At 48.6% G+C, this 21,290-nt stretch overlaps 8 protein-coding genes across 8 annotated transcripts; 3 read left to right on the plus strand and 5 right to left on the minus strand.

Moving 5' to 3' along the window:
• Positions 1–385: 385 nt before the first annotated feature.
• N7537_006305 (glutathione S-transferase family protein) lies at positions 386–1,249 on the minus strand (the record flags this gene model as incomplete). Its single annotated transcript, XM_056897362.1, has 2 exons — positions 386–944; positions 1,080–1,249. The coding sequence occupies 2 exons, from the start codon at positions 1,247–1,249 to the stop codon at positions 386–388; spliced, it is 729 nt and encodes a 242-aa protein (XP_056753147.1).
• A 1,116-nt stretch (positions 1,250–2,365) lies between these two features.
• On the minus strand, positions 2,366–4,670 carry N7537_006306 (putative AMP-binding enzyme; the record flags this gene model as incomplete). The annotated part of the gene is made up of 4 exons (XM_056897363.1): positions 2,366–2,471; positions 2,536–4,126; positions 4,190–4,445; positions 4,500–4,670. 4 exons carry the CDS (start codon positions 4,668–4,670, stop codon positions 2,366–2,368), a joined length of 2,124 nt encoding a protein of 707 aa, XP_056753148.1.
• Positions 4,671–5,217: 547 nt separating this feature from the next.
• On the minus strand, positions 5,218–6,955 carry N7537_006307 (putative arginine transporter; the record flags this gene model as incomplete). Its single annotated transcript, XM_056897364.1, has 2 exons — positions 5,218–6,713; positions 6,781–6,955. The coding sequence occupies 2 exons, from the start codon at positions 6,953–6,955 to the stop codon at positions 5,218–5,220; spliced, it is 1,671 nt and encodes a 556-aa protein (XP_056753149.1).
• Positions 6,956–9,853: 2,898 nt separating this feature from the next.
• On the minus strand, positions 9,854–11,023 carry N7537_006308 (MIP/aquaporin family protein; the record flags this gene model as incomplete). Its single annotated transcript, XM_056897365.1, has 3 exons — positions 9,854–10,018; positions 10,088–10,634; positions 10,701–11,023. The coding sequence occupies 3 exons, from the start codon at positions 11,021–11,023 to the stop codon at positions 9,854–9,856; spliced, it is 1,035 nt and encodes a 344-aa protein (XP_056753150.1).
• A 1,662-nt stretch (positions 11,024–12,685) lies between these two features.
• Positions 12,686–14,739, plus strand: N7537_006309 (glycerol kinase; the record flags this gene model as incomplete). The annotated part of the gene is made up of 4 exons (XM_056897366.1): positions 12,686–12,819; positions 12,888–13,873; positions 13,928–14,065; positions 14,171–14,739. 4 exons carry the CDS (start codon positions 12,686–12,688, stop codon positions 14,737–14,739), a joined length of 1,827 nt encoding a protein of 608 aa, XP_056753151.1.
• A 567-nt stretch (positions 14,740–15,306) lies between these two features.
• Positions 15,307–17,019, minus strand: N7537_006310 (cytochrome P450; the record flags this gene model as incomplete). The annotated part of the gene is made up of 2 exons (XM_056897367.1): positions 15,307–16,207; positions 16,295–17,019. The coding sequence occupies 2 exons, from the start codon at positions 17,017–17,019 to the stop codon at positions 15,307–15,309; spliced, it is 1,626 nt and encodes a 541-aa protein (XP_056753152.1).
• A 1,561-nt stretch (positions 17,020–18,580) lies between these two features.
• Positions 18,581–19,878, plus strand: N7537_006311 (Zn(II)2Cys6 domain-containing transcription factor afumD; the record flags this gene model as incomplete). Its single annotated transcript, XM_056897368.1, is given in 3 exon segments — positions 18,581–18,757; positions 18,802–19,302; positions 19,318–19,878. The coding sequence occupies 3 exon segments, from the start codon at positions 18,581–18,583 to the stop codon at positions 19,876–19,878; spliced, it is 1,239 nt and encodes a 412-aa protein (XP_056753153.1).
• A 527-nt stretch (positions 19,879–20,405) lies between these two features.
• On the plus strand, positions 20,406–21,008 carry N7537_006312 (uncharacterized protein; the record flags this gene model as incomplete). Its single annotated transcript, XM_056897369.1, has 1 exon — positions 20,406–21,008. The coding sequence occupies one exon, from the start codon at positions 20,406–20,408 to the stop codon at positions 21,006–21,008; it is 603 nt and encodes a 200-aa protein (XP_056753154.1).
• Positions 21,009–21,290: the final 282 nt, after the last annotated feature.

The raw sequence follows: 21,290 nt of genomic DNA on the forward strand, positions 1-21,290 counted from the left end.
ATCTTACCAATTGGATGAATGATGGTGTGGTTTTTGGACTTATCAAGCAAAAGCTCAATCTAGGACTTTCGATGCAGCAGCTCATGTGCTATTCCTCCTACAGCTTCACAAGCTAACTCCTAGGTGGTGTAATTAAGTGCTGACATTCCGTATTTTTATTTATTATGCTTGAATATTGTCTCCATCCGTTGATAGTTGGTAGGTTATATTCAATATATATATGCCGAGTTGGCGGATCAATCAACTATATATATATTCAAGATCAAGAGTGTATGGTATTAGTTGATAACACTGCACAGCCATAATGTATCGCTTTGTTCTGGCGAATGACAATTCGATATACCCACAATACATAGACAGTGGCATACCCTGTAATTCGACCCCATCAATCCTTCCTTTCCAGGTAAGGCAGACATGCCTCATAAACCTCCCCGTAGCCAGGGTATTTGATTATTCTCTGGAACACCCCATCGTCAATCACTCTAATAGACCGAAGGGAACCGGCAATGAAGAAATCAGTGTAGCTTGGCCGGGCACCAAGCACAAACGGTCCGTCCGCCTTGTGTGTTCGCATTAGCTCGCCAATAGCGCCAATAGCGTCGCTAACACCGTTCCAGACGCGCTCCTCCTTGTCCCCGTCAAGAAGATCTTCAAGACGATGCCCAAGGGCGGCTTCGCGCGTGCGCCGGAAATACTCCTGCGAGCGCGGCGACAAGATGTCGACCTCGCGCGGCATCACTGATGAGTAGATGGCCTTGCCGAGCACACCGCGTGCTTTGGTCTCGATCTCGCGACCAAGGTCTGAAGTTAGTGGCACGGGTGGATATGGGTAGGTCGACTCTAGGAATTGCGCGATCGGGAGTGAGTCCATAATGTATGTGTTGGTTGGCACATGTTGGATTGCGGGGACGGTGTATCTGGATGCCTCTCCTGGAACCAGGCCACTGGGTGGTTTGGAGTTAGCTGGGGAGCTTCTTCATGTGTGATCCAAGGCTGAGGCTATGTGCTGAGACCTGCAAATGAAGCAAAGGGAACTGGATCTAAAGAATGAACAGTAAAAGAAGGTAAATGTAACATACAGGTTCTTGAGCGTGGGCTCAATGTCCGGAAACTCGAGGAAGATGGTCTTGTAAGGAATGTTCTTGTAGTTGAGCATGAGGCGAATGCGCCAGACAACGGGAGAGAAGCTGACGTGCTTAGTGCAGGCTAAGTCGTACAAAACGATCTCGAGTTCGGGTTGGGCGGCCATATCTTCCTGCTGTATTTTGATTAAAAAACAAAGGTGAAATGTGATGTAGAGGAAATGATAGACCACCAGGCGTAATACACAGGAACCAAGGGAAGAGTGATGGTAAGGCTGATATTGGAATGCTGATAGAGTTAATGGCGGGCCCGGGGGCTGCAGCACGGCTTTATACGAACAAGCACCACCCTGCAGATGCTCAATGATGGAGATGCTATATATAGAATAACTGACCATCCATAGAGAAATACTAAGTTAGTGCTTAACCAGGTGCACTTCATCACTCCTTAACTAAACCAATGATGGATTACATGAGCCACCCTATTATATCTTGAACCCTAAGCATCAATATCCAGCCCTGATAACTTCTGTATATTGATAGCCTCTGAACTGTATTCAAGAAGACGCAAAGCACATAGCGTCAAAGTTTTCCTTCATAATTTCATAATTTCTCCCGTCTGTCATCCAATTGGTAAGATGGCCGAGTTGGTCTAAGGCGCACGGTTCAGGTCCACCTGATCCCGATGGTACACAACTGTCTCCGTGTCTCGAAAGGGGCGTGGGTTCAAATCCCACTCTTATCATATCTTTTTGTTTTTTGCTGCTTGGTCTTCCCTTATTACAATAATACTGGGATTCGTGGAAGTCGAAGGACTGTGGTAGTTTCTTTTTGTTGGATATGCATATAGCCTGATGTAACTTAAGCCAAGGAACGCATGGTCGAAGTTGCTGCAGAATCTAAGAAAATTATGTACAAAAAGTATGACTGTAGACGGCAAGACAAGAAGAGGAAAGCGAAAAGTAGCATATGAAAAATGAAACAGCTACATAGGTGAATATGTGCATATCCATAATCTAGTCTCGGAAGAGGAAGAAAACTGGAACAAAAGACCAGACTATCAGACCAAATTAATGAGCCTACGACTAGAGAGAACAACCCCAAGCCACGAGTGACTAAAGGTATTAGCGCACCAGAAATCAATCAGAATGTTCAATATACTACAATGTACAGACTGGTTCTATGTACAGTTCCTGAACCGAGCCCGCGAAGAATTGCCAAATGCCAAAGTGAGACGATGGAAAACAAGAATAAACAAGAATAATAGTCGGAGCTACTACAGCTTACAGCTTAGCCTTGGGAGCAGACTGCTCCTCGACGGCCTGCTCGTAGAGCTGATCCAAAAGGGAACGGTATAGTTTGACGGCGGGGGGACGCTTGAGCTTGAGACTGTGGAAAGGAGAAGATAATGTTAGCAATGCTGGGATGACGGAAGTGGAAAATAAAAACTTACGTCGGGGTCAGCAAGTTGTTCTCAACGGTGAACGGCTCCACCTTGAGAGAGACGTTGCGGACTCTCTCATATCCAGCAAACTTGTGCTTCTTAGCTACGCGCTCGAGATCACGGAGGACAGCACGACGGATCCTGTCATCGCCCAGAGATTCCTTGACCGCTTCCAAGTCTGTAGGAGCAATGGTCTTGCCCAGAACTTTGCTGGCAAACGGAGCGAAGAGGTCAGGCGCGACACCCAGGATGCCGACCAGGAAGGTCTGCATGCTATCGCCGTGGATATAAGCCTGGGCGATATAGCCGAGCTCGGCAAGGACGACGCCCTCCAGACGCTCGGGGGAGATGTACTCGCCCTGGGCGAGCTTGAGCACGTTCTTGCGGCGGTCGATGATGATGAAGCGGCCCTTTGCGTCGATTGTGCAGACATCGCCAGTACGGAACCAGCCGTCCTCGGTGATGGCACTGCGGGTCTCCTCCTCGTTCTTGTAGTACTCGCGGAACATGTTTTTACCACGCAGCAAGAGCTCACCACGGGGATACGGCTTGTCATCTACGGAGTACTCCATGTCTGGCAGGGAGGCCAAGCATGCCTCAGTGGAGGGTGCGAGGCTACCGCAATTGCCGGAGGTCAGATCGTAGGTCGGCTGGGCGGTGGCTGCGGCGTAGGACTCGGTCAAGCCGTAACCCTGAAGGACGTCCATGCCGGTGGCGACACGCAGGAAGTCATGCAGGGTGGGGTCCAAGGGCGCAGAGCCAGACACCATATATTTGGTTCGCTCCAGACCAAGAGCGGCAGCCACCTTCTTAGCCCAGATGCGATCGTACACAGCGTGTCTGACTGTCGCCTTGGAGGGATCGGGGTTCTTCATGTTCGCGGTTTTAGCCGCAATGATGTGTCGCGAAAGAGCACCCTTGAAGCCAGCCTGCTCGACTGTTGCGGAACGAATGGCGCTACCAAATCGACTGTAAAGACGGGGAACAGACATGAAACCAGTGGGCTTCAGCAACTTCAAATCGTCGACCAACTCCACGATGTTTCCGTGGAAATAACCAATCCGTGCACCGCCCCAGAAAGCACAGTGCTCTGCAAGACGGGCATAGATATGGGCTAGCGGCAGATAAGAGGCCGCCGTATCACCTCGGGCTTGACCGACAGTGATCAGACCGCTGGATGTGGCGGCCACGGCATTGCCGTGGGTCAGAACGACACCCTTGGGGGGACCGGTCGTACCGGAGGTGTAGTTGATGGTGACAATATCCGAAGCAGAAGGAGCATTATATCCGCGCTTCGAGGCCAAGCCCAGCTCCTCAACCTGATTGATAGTGTAGATCGCCAGACCCAGACCGGCGGCCATGGACTCAAGAAGGGCACGCTTAGAGTGACCATCCTGCTCACCTCCATCCAACGGGTCCAAACTGACGATAATCTTCAAGTTTGGGAGAGAAGGCTTGAGCTTGAGCAGAGTCGGGATATGGGGTAGAGAGGTGACAACACAGCTTAGCTCAGCGTGGTTGATAATATATTCGGTAGCGTCCGGGGACAGGACGTCGTAGATTGAAACGGAGTAAAGAGATTGGGAAATGCAAGCCAGATCTGTAGAAAGGTTCGATTTAGCATTTTGATCTTTAAATTCTTCGCCCTCGAGACCTAACTCACCAGTGATCTGCCATTCTGGCCGGTTCTGGGACCAGAGACCGACACCATACTGGCCGGAGCGATGGCACTCGTGCTTGTGGTGCAGCTCTACTAGACCAGCACCGAGCGCGGCGCGTCTCTTCTGCACAGTCTCATAGGTGAGCCACTGGTATTGATCGAAGGACTTCGTCGTGGAGTTATATGGACGCCAACCAAGGCAGTGGTTCTTAGGCTGGCGGTTCGCCGTCGACTCAAATATATCATGAGCCGTGGTGACCTAAGGTTAGATCAGTATTAAGATATTTTCGCATTCGCGCGTGGGCCTCTGTACCTGGGGGTCCAATGTCGTCAAAAGTTCCTTCTGCGCATTCCATGCTCGGTATACCGGACTTCGGCCGGGCTGTTCAGTGCCAGGAATGGCGACAGAGTAAGCCACACCTTTGGGAGGTGCTTTCTTGAGCTCCTCGGCCTTAGCCAAATGGGGAGGTTGTGAGAAGAACATGTCTGTCGGAACAGTGACGGTCAGCGAGGGAATGAGAATAAACAATAGGCGGACGAACCAAAATCAAAATCTATGTGAACAAGGAAAAGAGTGAAAAAAAAGAAAGGTCCGAGTAATCCGGATATTAAAAGGGGGAAAAGTGTGGGGAGAAAACTGGAGTAGCATGAAAACCGGCGCGATAGACTCTTTTCGGACAAGAAAAGGCATGAGCCGACAAGGGGACCTCGGCTGTTTGGTGAGTACTTGCTACAGAGTGGTCGATCACATACTATCTCAAGTACCGACGCTAGTGGAGTCTGCTTACATATTCCGCGTCATTTGCTGGGCCCGGGGACCACATGCACTTAATTTTCACATGGACCGAGATTGTTGAGAATGTATCTTAAAATTGTGGATATTGACGAATGCATTGAGATGGAATAAGATATATTGTTGGAGTATATATATATATATGTAATATGCAAAAAAAAAGGTAACGCCCATAAAATATGCAAAAGAAAGTAAAATATATACAGTGAGATCGATAGTCTCTAATTACAGTTTCTAATTACCCGCAAATCCACTTCCATGCCTTGCCATACCATGTAGTTGGCTCAATAGTCTCCCATGTCTCGTTATCAGCAGTGGTACGGCCGGTATCAAGGTCGGCTTCAATGGGCTTGACGAAGGCGGGGCGGTAGACGATCTTGTGTCCCGCATATAACACCACGAACAAAATCAAGCTCAGGTAGTTGATGAAGAACTCCTTGACTTGGAAGTGCGGGATGAAGGCAGTGAAGCCCTGGGTGAAGATAATCAGACAGTTGAAAAACAGACCATACCACGAGAACCAGGGCTGCCAGAGAGCCTTGTAGGGCAGGATATCCCGAGAGATGTTGCGAGCCTTAAGCGCGCGCTGGAAGGCAAGGTGACAGGCGTTCAGTGAACACCAGGTGATGAAACCAGCCACACCTGAGATCTGAAGCAACCAAGTGAATACCGTGCTGCCTGAATCCGAGACGTTCAAGAATCCGAGTAGACCGAAGGCCGCAGTGAAAAGTACGCTGTAGTAAGGGACACCACGCTTGCTGGTAATCTTGAACCAATGAGGGGCGAAACCTTCCTGGGCTAGACCCACCAGGATACGGCTCCCGCTGTAGACGTTGGAGTTGGCTGCCGAAAGCACCACGGTCAGAAGAACGGCGTTGATGATACCGGGGAGAGCCGTGACGCCGGCACGGTTGGCAGCAATGACGAACGGCGAGGCGTTGGCGTTTGATGCAGAAGCACCACTTCCCTCGCTAGCCAACAGACCGCCATCGTTGGAGGGAACGACAATTCCGAGGAAGAAGATTGTCAGGATGAAGAAGAAGACGATACGGAAGAACGTTTTGCGAATTGCAGATGGGACGGTCTTGCGAGGGTTCTCGGTTTCACCGGCCGCAATACCAACCAGTTCGGTTCCCTGGTAGGAGAATCCGGCCTGAATAAGCGTGGACCAGAATCCAACAAACTTGGCCAACGAATCGTTGCCTTCAATCAAGTAAGGGACGAACGGACCGGGGTGTACCCAGTATCGGAAACCGATATACCCTTCTTTACCGACGCCGGCATTCATACAGATCGAGAAAATCATGAAGCCGACCACGGTAATAACCTTGATACTCGCGAACCAAAACTCGATTTCACCATAGAAGGCCACGGGCATCATGTTGAAAAGGATAATCACGACCCAGAAGACGGCAATAAAGATAGCGATCGGAATGCTGCTATCCCAGAACTGGATGATCAAACCGGTTGCGGTCAACTCTAGCGCAAATGTTGATGCCCACGAGAACCAATAGATCCAACCCATAGCAAAGCCCAGACTAGGGTCAATCAGGCGGGCAGCGTATGAGGTGAATGCACCGGGAATCGGGATGTATGTTGCGATTTCTCCAAGAGCAGTCATAACCGAGTACACAATCGTTCCGACGAAGATATAAGCGATGAGAGCGCCCACCGGGCCTCCGTGAGCAATAGCGGTGCCGCTACCAATGAATAAACCGGTACCTATTGTGCCGCCTTCGAAGACTGTTAGCCTGAATATTCTGATATTCTGATTGTCATGGGACAATATCATCCTACTCACCAATAGCAATCATCTGCAGATGTCTGCTCTTCAGCTTCCGCTTGAGATCTGGTAGCGGGTTCGCCTCACGCTGGGCACCATGTTTCTCGTAGTCGATATCATAGTCTATGCTCTGTGGTTGGACTTGCACAGGCATTTCAGCGCTCATCTTTCCCTCTGACTTGTCTGGCGCCATGTCTGCTGGGGGGACAAGACAAATTGGGGAGCTTCGAGATGGGATCAAGAGGAGAAAGAAAGGATCTGAGAGATTGTAACCAGTATCCACTCAATTAAGCCAACGGGTCCGAAGACAGGCCTTTCCTCTGTGGAGTAACACGGCACTACGTCGGCAACAACTTGAGGGGAAATATATATGTTAGGTAAAAGAAAAGAGGAATTTGAGGGGAAATAGATGGGGTACATTTCTATTATCTATTATTCTTTTCTATTATCCTATCTTCCGTCTTCTCGGATCAGGATCTACTTTTTTTTTTCATTTTTCATTTTTTTTTTTTTTTCAATACCACCCGGTGTGGGCCAATTTTGCCGGGAAGAGTTTTCTTTGGTGGCGACTCTCTTTTGCCCCCCCTTAGATAACCATTTTTGTATATATTTGATATTTGATATATTTGATATCCGATATTCTTTCTCTTAATCTAGAACATATGATTTATTATATCGTCTATTATATAATGATGCTTATTGTAATAGATAAGACAAAAACACACATCTATAGGTGGTTTATACATGAGATTATATGTAGGTATAGTGTATCTTGAACATGATATATCCCCTCTCTAGTACTCTTTTCGAGACTTTCGAGACTTTCGAGACTTTATACATGGCTGAAATTAAGAATCAAGTAATTAATTATGTTGCAGCCACAAGACTTGGTAGCGGGCTGGGCGGAGCCGGGATGCCGTTTGCGGAGATAAACTTAGAGCCAGTCATAAGAATGACAACAAATATTCAATCTATGTTGTAGATCGAATATCTCTGATTTAAGAGTACGCAAATCACCACATTGTAGATCTCTTCTCGTTTTGTTTTGGGGGGTTTCTTCTCGCATTCGAGGTTAGTTTCTCGGACATTCCATCCGCATGAACAGCCTTAGCATTTGGGCAACAGGTATTGCAATCTCATGAAATTTTTATTTTTGATTAATGGGAGAGTAATAGTTGGATTGTCGAGTGTTAGCCTTGAAAATTCAGACTGGAAACCCATTTGTATCCACCTACTCGGGGGCCGCCCGGGAGGCAACCGTGCCTAATAGTGGAGAGCAGACTGAGACCAGGGGCCATTTCCATTGGATTCGTTCTTATCTTTGTTGCCTGTTACTAGGTCCTGATTAGTTGCCTAGTTGGACACAGTAATTTCATTTTTGGTTGCTTCTTTTGCTACTCTATAAAAACCAAATTAGGCTCATATCTTAGATCTAAGGACATGAGCATTAAAATGAGACTACGGAGTAAGTGAGTCCAAACCCACAGGAAGGGAACAGGTATAGGCCCAGACAATTCCTTATTCAATTATGAAACAGGGGTGAAGAACAATGTTCTGCCAGTAATGATAGTCAATACGATCAAAAGCCATGGTGGTACACTTCGTCGCCCGTCTTGCCTGTCCCGAGACCAGGTTAGGTACCGAAGCCGTAGATGGTAAAGAAATAAAAGAATCTCTATACAACGTGACGCGGTATTGCGGTAAAAACGGCAATCCTCTATATCACAGTATCGACGACAGATGAGGTATTCCAGCAGAAACGGACATAAGGCAAGACCGATTATGTACCTAGGTAGTATAGAATGAGTGGCCTGTCATGTATAGTAGAGATGTAAGGGGTTCGTACATAACAATATATTTAGGAACAAAGAACCCAATCCTGTTCAAAAAGCGCTCCAGCAATGCCATTTCTTTGGGCGGAGGGCCATCCTTGGCCTGTGTTTGTTGATCCGATCCTTGAGAGTGATCGGGGGCGTTTTCTATGTCCATTGTGAATCCTACAAGACTTTGTAGACTAGGCGATGCTTGGGATGCTGGAATCGAGAGTGGGATCAAGTGTTGGAAAACAGGATGGAGCCTAGGGTTACCCCCTACGCCAATCTCCAAGATTTCCAGCGAAATATCTCCAGTTTCTGATTTTTGTCGGACGTATGGACTAGATTCGGTATATCGGGGTTTGAATTAATCCGGCTAAATGTTACCAATTGAGTTATTAGCTTCACAGTGTCTATCACCACTTTGCACTGCCTCTGGTCTTGGAGGGCTCAAGTTCAAGCTTAAATAAAGCTCCTACCTATCCATAACCACCCCATGCTTTCAAATTCCCTATTGAGTAGGCAAACGAGCTTCTTCAGAGATACCCAAACGGCTACTTGGCCTACCTACCTGATAGAAGCTTAGAGGAAGGTGATTACAGTGATAGGAGAAGTGAATTGTTAGACAGAAAGAGAGAGAAAAGGGGGAGGAACCCTGGAGCAAGTACCTAGCATGGTCCTATTACCTTACGGTACAGCTTCAACACTATAGGTCTTTACTAGCAAAGCTACAATATATAAAATTTAATCCTGTGAAGTCCAACTTATTGTTTACTCTCTTTCAGGATAGGCCTTTAAAGCTCAATATGCCAATAGCAAACATCACCACGTCATGTGCCAGTTGAAAAGCAAGCTAGGTGCAGATGCTGTGCTCTCTTCTGGAATCATGCAGCCTAGATAGAGAGGCATAATACCATGCATTGGAGGTGTTCCAGGTAAAGAAATAAACATAATACAGTCTTGTGCCTATTACCGGAGATATAGCTCTTCTTACAGACCCCATGACGTATCTGTGCAGCTAATACAGAAACATATGGCCTGAACAAGAGAGACAATGTTAAAGGTCATGAATCATTGAAAAACTTGAAAGTAGATTGCATGGATGCTAAAGGAATGCTACAGAAACTGGCTAAATAGAATAGTGCAAAATATAAATCATAACAATCGTGGCTGATTCCCACCCCTTTTTACACACGAGATCGTCAAAAACAGATTGTGAATAAGATAAAATAAAACAAGTCTGCATTTGGTGTTTCATGCATAAGGATAGGATTGTGTCAGACTGGACTGTGCAGTACGACTCGCTTTTGGTTTAAAGGTCCAAACAAGCTCTTGAGCCCCATCCAGGGGGTGTTGACCGGACTATCCATCCCAGTATATAGGAATAGATCGTAGAACCATCCGCCGAAGGTGCAACCTAATATTGGTGCAACCATAGGAACCTAAGAAAGTTTTTGTCAGCCAAGGAAGTCCAGAAGGTCCGATGTATGTAGTGCCCGGATAGAACGTACCCAGAAGTAATAGTCCCCCGCAGCCCATACTTCATGCCCATATCCAATCATGTAGGACGTTAGTCGAGGTCCAAAGTCCCGTGCCAGGTTGATAGCATATCCAGTCTCCCATCCAAAGCATGCGCCAATGCCAAAGACAACGAAGAATAGCGCAAGAGGCATCAGCGGCCCGGCTCCTAGATTGCCGTCATCTTTCAGAGCGAATATCATGAACATCAAGACCACGCTGGCAAGGAACTCGGAGAAGAATTGCCCTGTCTTTGTCATGAATTCTGCTGGGTAGGTGCAGAAGATGCCGCCTGTCGCTGTTGTCGAGTAGCCGGGGACTGTGCGGATATTTGGTCCGCCCTCGTAGATGTTGATGGCTGACTTATAGTTGCCGTACACAATGGCAGAACCGCACATTGCGCCGAGGATTTGGGCTAGTGCGTATACGGGGAATTTGCGCCAGGGGAACCCGCGGAGCATGCAGCTCGCAAATGTCACGGCGGGATTGATGTGGCCTCCTGATGCCCCGCTGGCGTATACTCCAAGCATGACACCGAGTCTGGTGAATGGGGTTGGTTAGAAGAGAGATTATTGATTGATGATATAAAGAGAAGAGGAGCCTTACCCCCATCCCCAAGAGATAGATTGGTAGTCACCCTTCTGGCCATGACTTAGTAGTACCTGAGCAACGACCCCATCCCCAAATAAAATCAGGATCATGGTCCCAAAAAACTCCGAGAATGCATCACGGCAGTACTCCCTCGCTTTGAACCAGAGAAGCGGGCGAGTGTAAGGACTTTCGACTTCCGGGTTTATATGATGGATAGCCATTTCATTCTTATTAGTCAGACACAGCGAGCCAGAGCCACTGTCATGACCGCTGGAGGATAGAGTTTCACGATGAACCTTTGACATTGGATCAAGCTCAAGCTCCTTCCAGGTAGCCATCGAAGGGGGATCCCAAGCTCTGGGGCCCAGGGTTGGGACTTCGAGTTGATATAGTACGGTCAACCGGGGGGAATCTCGCCAACCACACGAAAATGATATGGTAATCCCTCCGGTATATCAACGGCGCCGAAGCAGGGATGACCGTGTAACCAACCCCTTTGCATTCAATCTGTGCTGTCCTTCACACAAGAGGGTGGCTCGATTGGCTGATGCAGGGTCTTGTCCTGAAAGTGAGTATGTGTGCCTGTGGGTTTTGCCCCTGATTTCAAGATCCAGAACACCAGAAAGCGTGTAAGCTTGCAGGGAAGATATAAGCTGAAAGACAAATCTGGATAGACTCGGAATCATCAATTGCACATGTCCCTTTTATTGAAGTGGGTTGACCGGCCATTGTCCTTTTTGTCACCGCATTTTTTGTTCCTCCACACAGAGCAGAATTTTCTGACAGCGCATCTCTGCTTATAGTTTATTTCAGGGGTCGTTTGTAGGAACGGTCGTTTGGCCTGGGCAGCCGGATGCCACTGTCCGATCCCGGTTGGGTTGTTTCCTCTCCTTTGGGTACTTCTTGGACACCGCAATGTTGTGTATAGTTCCCGCGTACGGTTAGTTTCCATGACTGTCATGAATATAGAAGATTGTATGTCTTCTGTTACTCATCGTCAACTTGTCAGGTGCGAGACCTCATGCAGGCTCAACTGTAATTTTCTAGAAAGTCCAAACTGTGTCACCTTGAGGTGGTAAGCTTCTCCAAAGGGACGCGAGAGTAGCTGGAAGAAATTGGTCTTCCCCCATGATGATGCTAAGGGTAGTATTTTGTCGCTCTTAGGTTCTTGTCGGTAGTGGCACAATTGAGCGCTGTCCGTATGACCATATTCTTGGAGGTAACATCACCGAGACCGGAGTTGTCCAGATTTGACTCTGCGAATGTGGTAAAAGTGATGCCTTGTCCTCCAGCAGCTTAACACCACAGTGTTCATTATGCAAAAAGAGGCTAATATAGGCATGCAGATAAAATTTCAGTCCTGGCTAGTCTAGAAGTTGTAATTTGGGCCTTTTATCGGTAGATGTCCGGTTAGTCTGCTGGTGCTGCTTATATGACAATGGAATAAGACCGAGTCAATGCGCAATTCCCCACCGATTTGGATCTGACATTTCGTCAAACTAACCGAGTCGTCAATTGTCTGCTGATCCCTCCCCACAATATGCAGGAAGGTCACGCTGACTGGGTTTGAGGGGACGAGAGAGCCGTTTGTCGAGGATATCTTTTCCTAAATGAGTCCAAAATGCACTGACACTTGGATAATTCCACAATTGAGCCCCAAGAACTGTTCCAAGAACTTTTCCAAGAATGAGTCTACACGAAGAGCCAATACACGTTGTCGCACAGCCCGTTCCCACTCTCTCATCTCACATCTGACCAGGAGTAATCCCACCAATCCCTTCTCTCGGTATCTCCCCCTCATTCTTCAAATAAGCACCCCGCTGTGTGATCGTGAAGCTGTTATGTGCGGAAGGCTTTTATTTATGTGTTTGGGGCCGCTTGCTGCATCTCGAGTTTTTCTGCGCTTCGTTGTATCGCAAGGTTGACGCCTCGTATCATGTACAAATAGACGACTCGTTTGCTTTTCTCCCTCGTAAATTTCTCCATAACACCCCATAACCATGCAGCCCTCAAATACCTTTGTGGGATCAATCGATCAAGGCACAACGAGCACCAGATTTCTAATCTTCAACCGCGAAGGCGAGCCAGTAGCATCACATCAAGTCGAGTTCAGCCAAATCTACCCGAACCCGGGGTAAGTTCCAGTCCAGTCCAATAGCGAGACCAAAAGCCCAACTTGGATGCAAAATTAACCACTTCCAGCTGGCACGAACATGACCCCCTCGAGATTGTAGCCTCAGTAGAGACCTGTATCGAAGAAGCCGTCCAGAAGTTCGAAACGCAAGGCCACACCAGGAGCAGCATCCAAAGCATCGGAATAACCAATCAGCGCGAAACAACCATAGTTTGGGACTACGAGACCGGCGAGCCCCTGTACAATGCTATTGTATGGACAGACACACGGTCTCAGGAGATCGTCGCAGAACTGAAACAGAAACCAGGGGCAGCGCAGCTCCAGACACTCTGCGGTCTGCCGCTGTCAACCTACTCGTCAGCTACAAAGCTGCTCTGGATGTTGGCGCATGTCCCAAGAGTGAAGGATGTATTTGACCGCGGCACACTGGCGTTTGGTACCGTCGATGCTTGGCTGGTATACCGTTTGAACGGTGGAGTGGCTGCCAACGTCTTTGTCTCGGATTCAACAAACGCTTCGCGGACCATGTTTGTGAACTTGGAGACGTTGCACTATGACGAGGCACTCCTGGACTTTTTTGAGATCAGGGGTAAGGTTCATTTGCCTAGGATTGTGCCCTCGTCTGATGCGACGGCGTACGGGGTTGTTGCCTCTGGGGCTTTGGCGCAGGTTCCGATTATGGGATGTCTGGGGGATCAGTCCGCGGCATTGGTTGGACAGAAAGGGTTCTCACCTGGAATGGCCAAGAACACTTATGGCACTGGATGCTTTCTTTTGTACAATGTTGGCAACAAGCCAGTGTTCTCGACACATGGATTGCTGGCTACGGTGGCTTACCACTTTGGTGGGACGCCTGTCTATGCACTCGAGGGGAGCATTGCTGTCGCTGGGTCTGGGATCAAATTCTTGCAGAATAACTTGGATTTCTTTCAGGAGTCGAAGGGTGTCGATGACCTTGCCTACTCGGTGGAAAATAATGGCGGATGTGTGTTTGTCACTGCCTTCAGTGGACTTTTTGCGCCGTATTGGATCGATGATGCAAAAGGGACAATCTGTGAGTTTCTTATTACCTACCTGACTCTTAGATTTTATCTGACGGTGTATACAGTTGGGATCACCCAGTACACCCAAAAGGGCCATATCGCTCGCGCTACTCTAGAAGCAACTTGCTTTCAGACTAGAGCAATTCTAGATGCAATGGAGAAAGACAGTGGCCATACACTATCCGAACTGGCTGTAGATGGGGGTATGAGTAATTCGGATTTGGCAATGCAGGCAAGAAATCACTTTCTTATAATCCATAAGAGCTTAAACAAGTATTAATCTAAATCTCAAATCCAGACCCAAGCAGATCTGATATCAATCCCTGTCTACCGCCCCAAGATGCGCGAGACTACAGCTCTCGGTGCAGCAATTGCAGCTGGCCTTGCCGCTGGACTTTGGCACAACTTTGCAGAGCTACGCGATATCAATCGCTCTGGTGGTGCCGTCTTCGAGCCCCAGGTCCCGCGGCAAGAGAGCGCTGAAAAATTCGGACAATGGGAGAAGGCTGTGCAAATGAGCAGAGGCTGGGTGGGATCTCAGAGCGCCAAGCAGGAAGACGCTGATAGTCTGAAAAACGAAACATATGCGCCGGTGAAGGATCATGATCTCCCTCCGCCTAAGGTAACACAGATCTTGCATAATTCCGTGATCTCAGATGTGGCTAAGAGCTCTACATACACCAGAGCTGTTAAAGAAAGGAATCATATTTCGGTCAAGGAGATCGAAGTTCCATCTCTACCTGTACAGACGGCATTGGGGAGTGTGTTGGGTGATTTGGATGATGCAGAGGAAGAGGATTTGTTCTTGGAGCTGCGGAAAGTGGAGATTTTGCAAAGACTCAGGAAGCTACGGAAGCGACAGTCAGATTGTTATTAATTGTATTATTGGATTAAATGGTCTACAGGATATGTGCCCCCTTAAAAAAAGCTTTTAGATGTATACACTGTCAGCAAAGACTCAAATTGAACGAGATTCCTCGATAGTCCTTAATGCTCGCTGAATTTCGAAGGGGGTGACGGCTGGAAGCGGCCCGGTGCCGAACTTGTTTGCGATGTCCCGAGAGACGTGTCAAGAGATTGGAGCAATGTCTGCCTTCTGGGCAGTCTCGGAGATGCTTAGAGGGCTTTAATTGAGTTGAAAAGCCAGCAGAATGGCATCGCTGTTACGGGTACTAGTAATAGGTAGCTGCCTTTGCTGGATTTATAACAACCTGTTCCTGCACGCAATCTTCTGCATAGTTGTATCAGAGCTTGCAATCAGAAGTGGATTTTCATAAAGGGCTGATAGGGAGTATCTATGGGGAATACTATTCCTCTTAAATCTTGCTATCAATTACTAAAAATGCAAGAACAATACAAGTTCCACCTTGTTCCAAAAACTAAAAGCAGGGCATAAATTCATATCATAAAAAGATATCATACTGTAGTCCGAAGAATCAACCACTCAAGCAACACTCGCCTTAGCCGCACCGTGCGCAACCTGTTCATCCCCCTTCAGGAAAACGCAATTCAACTCGGAGCCAGGACTGAGGGTAACTTCAAATTGAAGCACCGGATCTTCAACCTTATCTTTCCCACCAACAGGCAGCGCAACAATGCGCTCATAAGCCTGCAGAATCCGAATAACAGTGTACCCCATCTCAATGATGGCAAATTGCTGCCCAATACAAATCCGCGGTCCACCATTAAAGGGAATGAAATGCCACGGCTTGGGCTGCCAGCCGGAAACCCACCGTTCAGGAATCCACTTACTAGGGTCGAAGTAGTTCTTTGATCCTGGGCCGTCGTACAGATCAGGATCCCGCTGCATCAACATGGTGGAGTAGATAATCCGCGAGTTTGCGCGAACACCCACAGGCGATAGTCCGTCCGGTCCACCGCCACGTGGAAGCGTTGTATCGTGCAGAGAGTAGCGCACGTTGAATGGCACCACTGGGTATAAACGCATTGTTTCGTGCAGCACTGCATTGAGGTACTTCATTTCCTTGAGATCGATGTAGCTAGGTTTCTGAGCCTTGGCACCGACGCCAAGTCTGTCGTTGATCTCGTTGCGCAGCTTAGCAACAACTTCTGGATTGCGCGAGAGCTCGAAGAGACAGAAGGATAGCGTGGCGGCTGTTGTGTCGCGGCCTGCGAGAAGAACGGCGACGAGTTGGTCACGGAGAACACGAGGGTCACGGGTAAAGCTGGCTAGTGCGTCGAGGAAGGTTTGGTGCTTTGAGAGCTTCTCGTTGAGTTCATCGGCTGAGTGGGCGAGGACGGTTTGGATGTATGGCTGGATGAACTCATCCATTATCTTGAGGTTTTTGCGGAATTCGGTGCGTGACAATAGGGAGCCAAAGACTCTGTTTTAGGATCGAATGTTAGATTAGCTTCTGCGAGGCTCCAATGACAGGATGTGCTTGTGTCGCACAGGATCGAGTATCACTCACCCGAAACGGAAGTACTCCGCTTGGCGCTGTTGCACATATCTGAACGCTTCGGCGAACCGTGTTGCCGGGTTATCTAGACTGTCTGTGCCCTTGCCGAGTAGGTAGTCTGTTGCTGCATCAAGGGTATATCGGAAGAAGAGTGATCCGAGGTCCACTACCTTGCTGCTGCTGGGTGAGGAACTGCCGCCGAGAAGCGGGATGAGTTTCTGAACATGCTTCTCAAAGATTTCTGTGTCGACGATGCGGTCACGCACGAACATGGGACGAATGAGCTGGCGGGAGCGAGACCATAGTTCTCCATCTGTGGTAAAGATACTGTCGCCAAGAAACTCTTTCCAGTCCCGGTGGAAGGATTCACCCTTACCGTAGTCGGCGAACTGGCTGGTGAGGAGCGCCTTGATATTTTCCGGGTCCTTGGTCATGATCATACGGGTAGAAATGCCGGCATCGAGTTCGGCTGTCTTCGCATTTGTTAGGCCGCCAGCTCCCTCGATTTTTGCATCCCAGAATTCTATGTCGCAGTTCACTTGATTGGCCTGGTAACCTTGGAAAATGAAGTCGAGAGCGTACGGGAGACGGAACTCGATTTTGGGAGCTCTGACACCGAGACGGGCGATTTGTGCCGAAGCTTGGAACTTGCGGAATACGCAGAATGCAACGAATAGCCCTAGAAGCCATAGTGAGGCCCGACTAAGTGTCATCCGTGCGAGGAGGTCTTCGATCATGGTGCCGTTGGACTGGGCAAAAACAAAGCTGAGTTTAGTCTTGCTTCTGGTTCTGAGGGGGCACATTCATAATAAGAGCCGGATATTATGCATGATAAATGGCATGGAAGCCTACCTATGTAGTTTCCAAGATTAGGAGGACCAAGTTGTCATGCAGTGTGGACCATATGGGTTTCAGCGGTTATCAATACCGGAGGCACAACCACCCCAATTTTCCGGAGAATACCTATGAACTTCTAGGGTCCAATGATATGTGTTCCCATATCCCAAAAAGGTGTAGAAGGATGGCCAAAAGGAACCGTGCATGCGAACCCCGCATGGCATGATTTCATGCTTTTTTCATTAATCTTTTTTTAGCGAAGGGTTTCTTTGATAGTGCAATATTGGGTTGGGCCAGGGGCAGATCCCAACCAAGGTCCAGTTATGGTCTCGGTTTCACACTATAAAATTACTGTGGAGACACTGACAATCCGGGGAAGATGTAGCATGTATGGTGATATTATGAAACCTCGGTAGACAAGGCATCATAGCATGATTCCGAGAGGAGAGATCGGCAGCGCCTTGTAGACTCACCCGCAGCCACATAAAACGTCCCCGCACTGCGTAATTGCACATGTTCTCTCCGTAAAATAGGGGGATCCAATCAAATGGTGTTTGAGTCTCTGTATTTCTGTATCGGCTCTCCTTAACTATGGAGACTTAATTACATAATATAAATTACAAACATGTAACGTATTTCACTACCGAGCTGGCCACCCCAAAACACCATAGTAAATTCGATAAATTACAACTTGAATATCCCAACAACGGTAGTCTATAGGGACTTTTACTTCTAGGTTGATACTATTTAGGTAATATATAGCGTCTTTATAGAGTTTCAAGAGTTTCTATAACTTATTGATTGAAATATATATATTTCTAGCTTTTGGCAACGTAATTGTCAGTAATTTTTGAAATAATGATAATATAGCATCCTACTTTCTTTGAAATTGATATAAAGTACTAATAAGCCTTATCAATAGCTATCAATAAACAAGGAAATAAAATAAATATATGGTTGTTGAGATACAAGTGTAGAATATATCGCATTTACTATGGTGTTTTGGGGTGGCCAGCTCGGTAGTGAAATACGGTTAACTAAAATGACAAAACCCGCTTTTTCAACAATCTCTACGGACCGTGATAACTAATTGTAATATGGACTTTTGTATGGTATGCCTGGTACCCAATGTCATATGATGTTTCCGGTATATTACCTGGTTTCTACCATGTATTCGGACTTGGTATACCCCTAAATACACGCCACTAAGGTGTTCTAATTACTTCATTATTAGACATACTGGATCTAGCTGCGCTACACACTACACTAGCTAGATCTAATAAAAATTATATCATTTTAGTTGATTTGGATGGCTTCAAATGTTCAAACGCGTCGAAATCAGACGAGGGGTGATCGGCTCGCAGGGGGGTGGTTGGTCAGCTCGGTGGTGGATTACATTAACTAAGACCGGGAATCCAAAAGACCCCAGGATATGTCATCGCTGCTCTGGAACTCCATGACATGTGGGACCGAAGCAAGATGACCTCGGCCATCCCAGACAGTAACTTGTCCTCTTCGCCACGAGACCACAGCCAAAGCGAAAGGGACTCGTCCAACCGCAAGAAGCGCAAAGCCCCCCGTCTCGCCCACCGTAAGTCTAGGACCGGATGTCAGCGATGTCGCGCCCGACGAGTAAAGGTACGGTGGATCCATTGCTACAAAATCTGTCCTGACTGATGTAGTGTGATGAATCGCGACCTGTGTGTCGCGACTGCCATCGTCATGGGATCCCCTGTGTTTATGACAGGCCCGCTGAGGAGGGAGCGATCCCCCCCTCAATCGGGATCCAATCTCGCCCACTCGAGCCCAGTCCATCGGATCCCGGTAATGACGCACATATGGAGCTGCGCTTGCTGCATCACTTTACTCTATTCACCAGCGCTACTATGCCCGGGGCCCACCTGAAGCGTATCAAAGACTGTTGGTCTATCGGCGTGCCCCGACTCGCATTCAGTTACAAACCGCTCCTGCACGCCGTCTTCGCAATCTCTGCCCTGCATCTGTCCAAAGCCAATCCAGACGAAGCTGGCTTGCCGGACATCCACTGCAATTTCCTCGAGCAGGCTTTGCGCGAACATCGACTCTGTATCGGCGGCATAACTACGCAGACCGCGGATGCGGTGTGCTTTACGAGCATCCTGTTACAGATCGATGTATTTGCTACCTTACAAAATCGTCATGTGGTTTCTTACGAACAGGTAAGTGAATGGATGCGTCTAGTGCGCGGGTCGGTAGCCGTCTTTGACGCGGCCCTGGAGATTGCGAGACATAATACTCATCCCCAGAATATCTGGTGTATTATTGATACCTTTCCTATGCCCTTGCGGACGAATTCTGATGCTGGATCATTTTCCTTCCTGCTTCCGACTGTGCCCGACGACGAGGATGACGAGACGGCGCTAGAAGCATATCGAGGGGCCGTCGCGCATATCAACGCCACCTGGCTGCCCATGGAAGCAAAGGAACATCCGCAAATCAGCTGTCGCCGGCTCATGGTCTTCCCTTTGTTCGTGGCAGCTGAGTTTATTGACTTACTCGAGAAGAGGAGACCTCGCGCTTTGGTGGTTCTAGCCTACTTTCTAGCTTTGTCGGCACCATTACGCGACATATGGTGGATTGGAGACGCTGCACACAAATACATCATGACTCTTCAACCAATCCTTCCTGCCCATTGGGAACGTCTAATGTCCTGGCCAGTGGAAATGACTATATCTCGTGGCACACATCAAACACAACTCGCTATCCAACCACCTCTGTGATTCCCGCCCGAAGCAGCGCCTTCTCGATCACAGGCATCCTAAGCGGTGTCTGCTCAAACATCTCGCTGGCCTCTCGCAAGTACGCTGCAAACATCCCTGGTCTGATATCCGCGTCGTGGTTCTCCGGATTGTCCCATATATCAGCTAAGTACTCTCGGCCTGCAGTGACAAGGCCATGCGACAGCTTCATTGTCGATGACATGCTCAGCACACCTTGGACAAGTGCGTCAGCCTCCTTCACTCGCGCATTGTCCAAACCGTCCTCACCGCGTTGCAGGTCCAACAACTCATACTGCTTCCTCCCATTCCAGTCCGTCAATCTCTGCGCCCAGTACGCTTCTGTCACACAATCAAAGAGCAAAACCTTCTCTTCGAAGAACTTTGGTCCGTCCCATCCCGTTTTGGAATCATAACACGTGGTACCGGATATCGATGATACGGCCGCGGCCGTTCTCGCCTTTTTGACGCATGACCCGGCCACCGCGCGATCGAGACTCGTGCGCGATGCGGTGCTGTGGATTGTAGGCATGCAGAATGCTGATGGCGGCTGGGCAGCGTTCGACCATGAAAATAAACGGCTGTTTCTGAACAAGATCCCGTTTAGCGATATGGAAAGTCTTTGTGACCCGGGCACGCCGGATGTGACGGGGCGGACGATTGAGTGTTTGGGTATGCTGCGCGATTTGCTGATGCGTCCGGCCGAGAATGCCGAAAAGGGGGAGAAATATGGATATCCCGATAGAGAGGGGGATGCGGCAGCCGACGCACACCTCCAAATCATCAACACCGCCTGCGCCCGCGCAATCCCCTACCTCATCCGCACCCAGGAAGCAACAGGCGCCTGGTACGGCCGGTGGGCGGTCAACTATGTCTATGGTACATGTCTCGTTCTGTGCGGACTGCAGTATTTCAAGCACGACCCGAAGTTCGCGCCAGAAATCCAAGCCATGGCGGCTCGTGCAGTTAAGTGGCTAAAGCAAGTCCAAAACTCCGACGGCGGATGGGGTGAGTCCCTCCTCTCGTACCGCGAGCCCTGGCGGGCCGGGTGTGGGCCTTCCACGCCCTCGCAGACAGCATGGGCGCTTATGGGTATTTTGACAGTCTGTGGGGGCGAGGATCGGTCTGTGTAGCGTGGGGTGAGGCATTTGGTGGAGACGCAAAATGATATCTTGAGTCAGGGACAGAGCGCGAATTCACGAGTACGGGGTTTCCCAACCATTTCTACATCTCGTATACGCTGTATCGAGTTTATTTTCCTATTACCGCGTTGGGGAGGTATCTTTCTTTGGTCGAAGGTGGCCAGGAGAAGGAGAAAGGTGGTGGCGTTTAATCTGCTGGTCTTGTTTGGTTCAAGCTTTTTCTGGATTGCCTGTTTGGATTTAGTTTGTGAACTCTTGCATGAGGCGTCGCAG

This window comes from Penicillium hordei (genome assembly GCF_028827395.1).
Source record: "Penicillium hordei strain IBT 12815 chromosome Unknown utg000003l_segment0_segment0, whole genome shotgun sequence".
NCBI classification, from domain to species: Eukaryota; Fungi; Ascomycota; class Eurotiomycetes; order Eurotiales; family Aspergillaceae; genus Penicillium; species Penicillium hordei.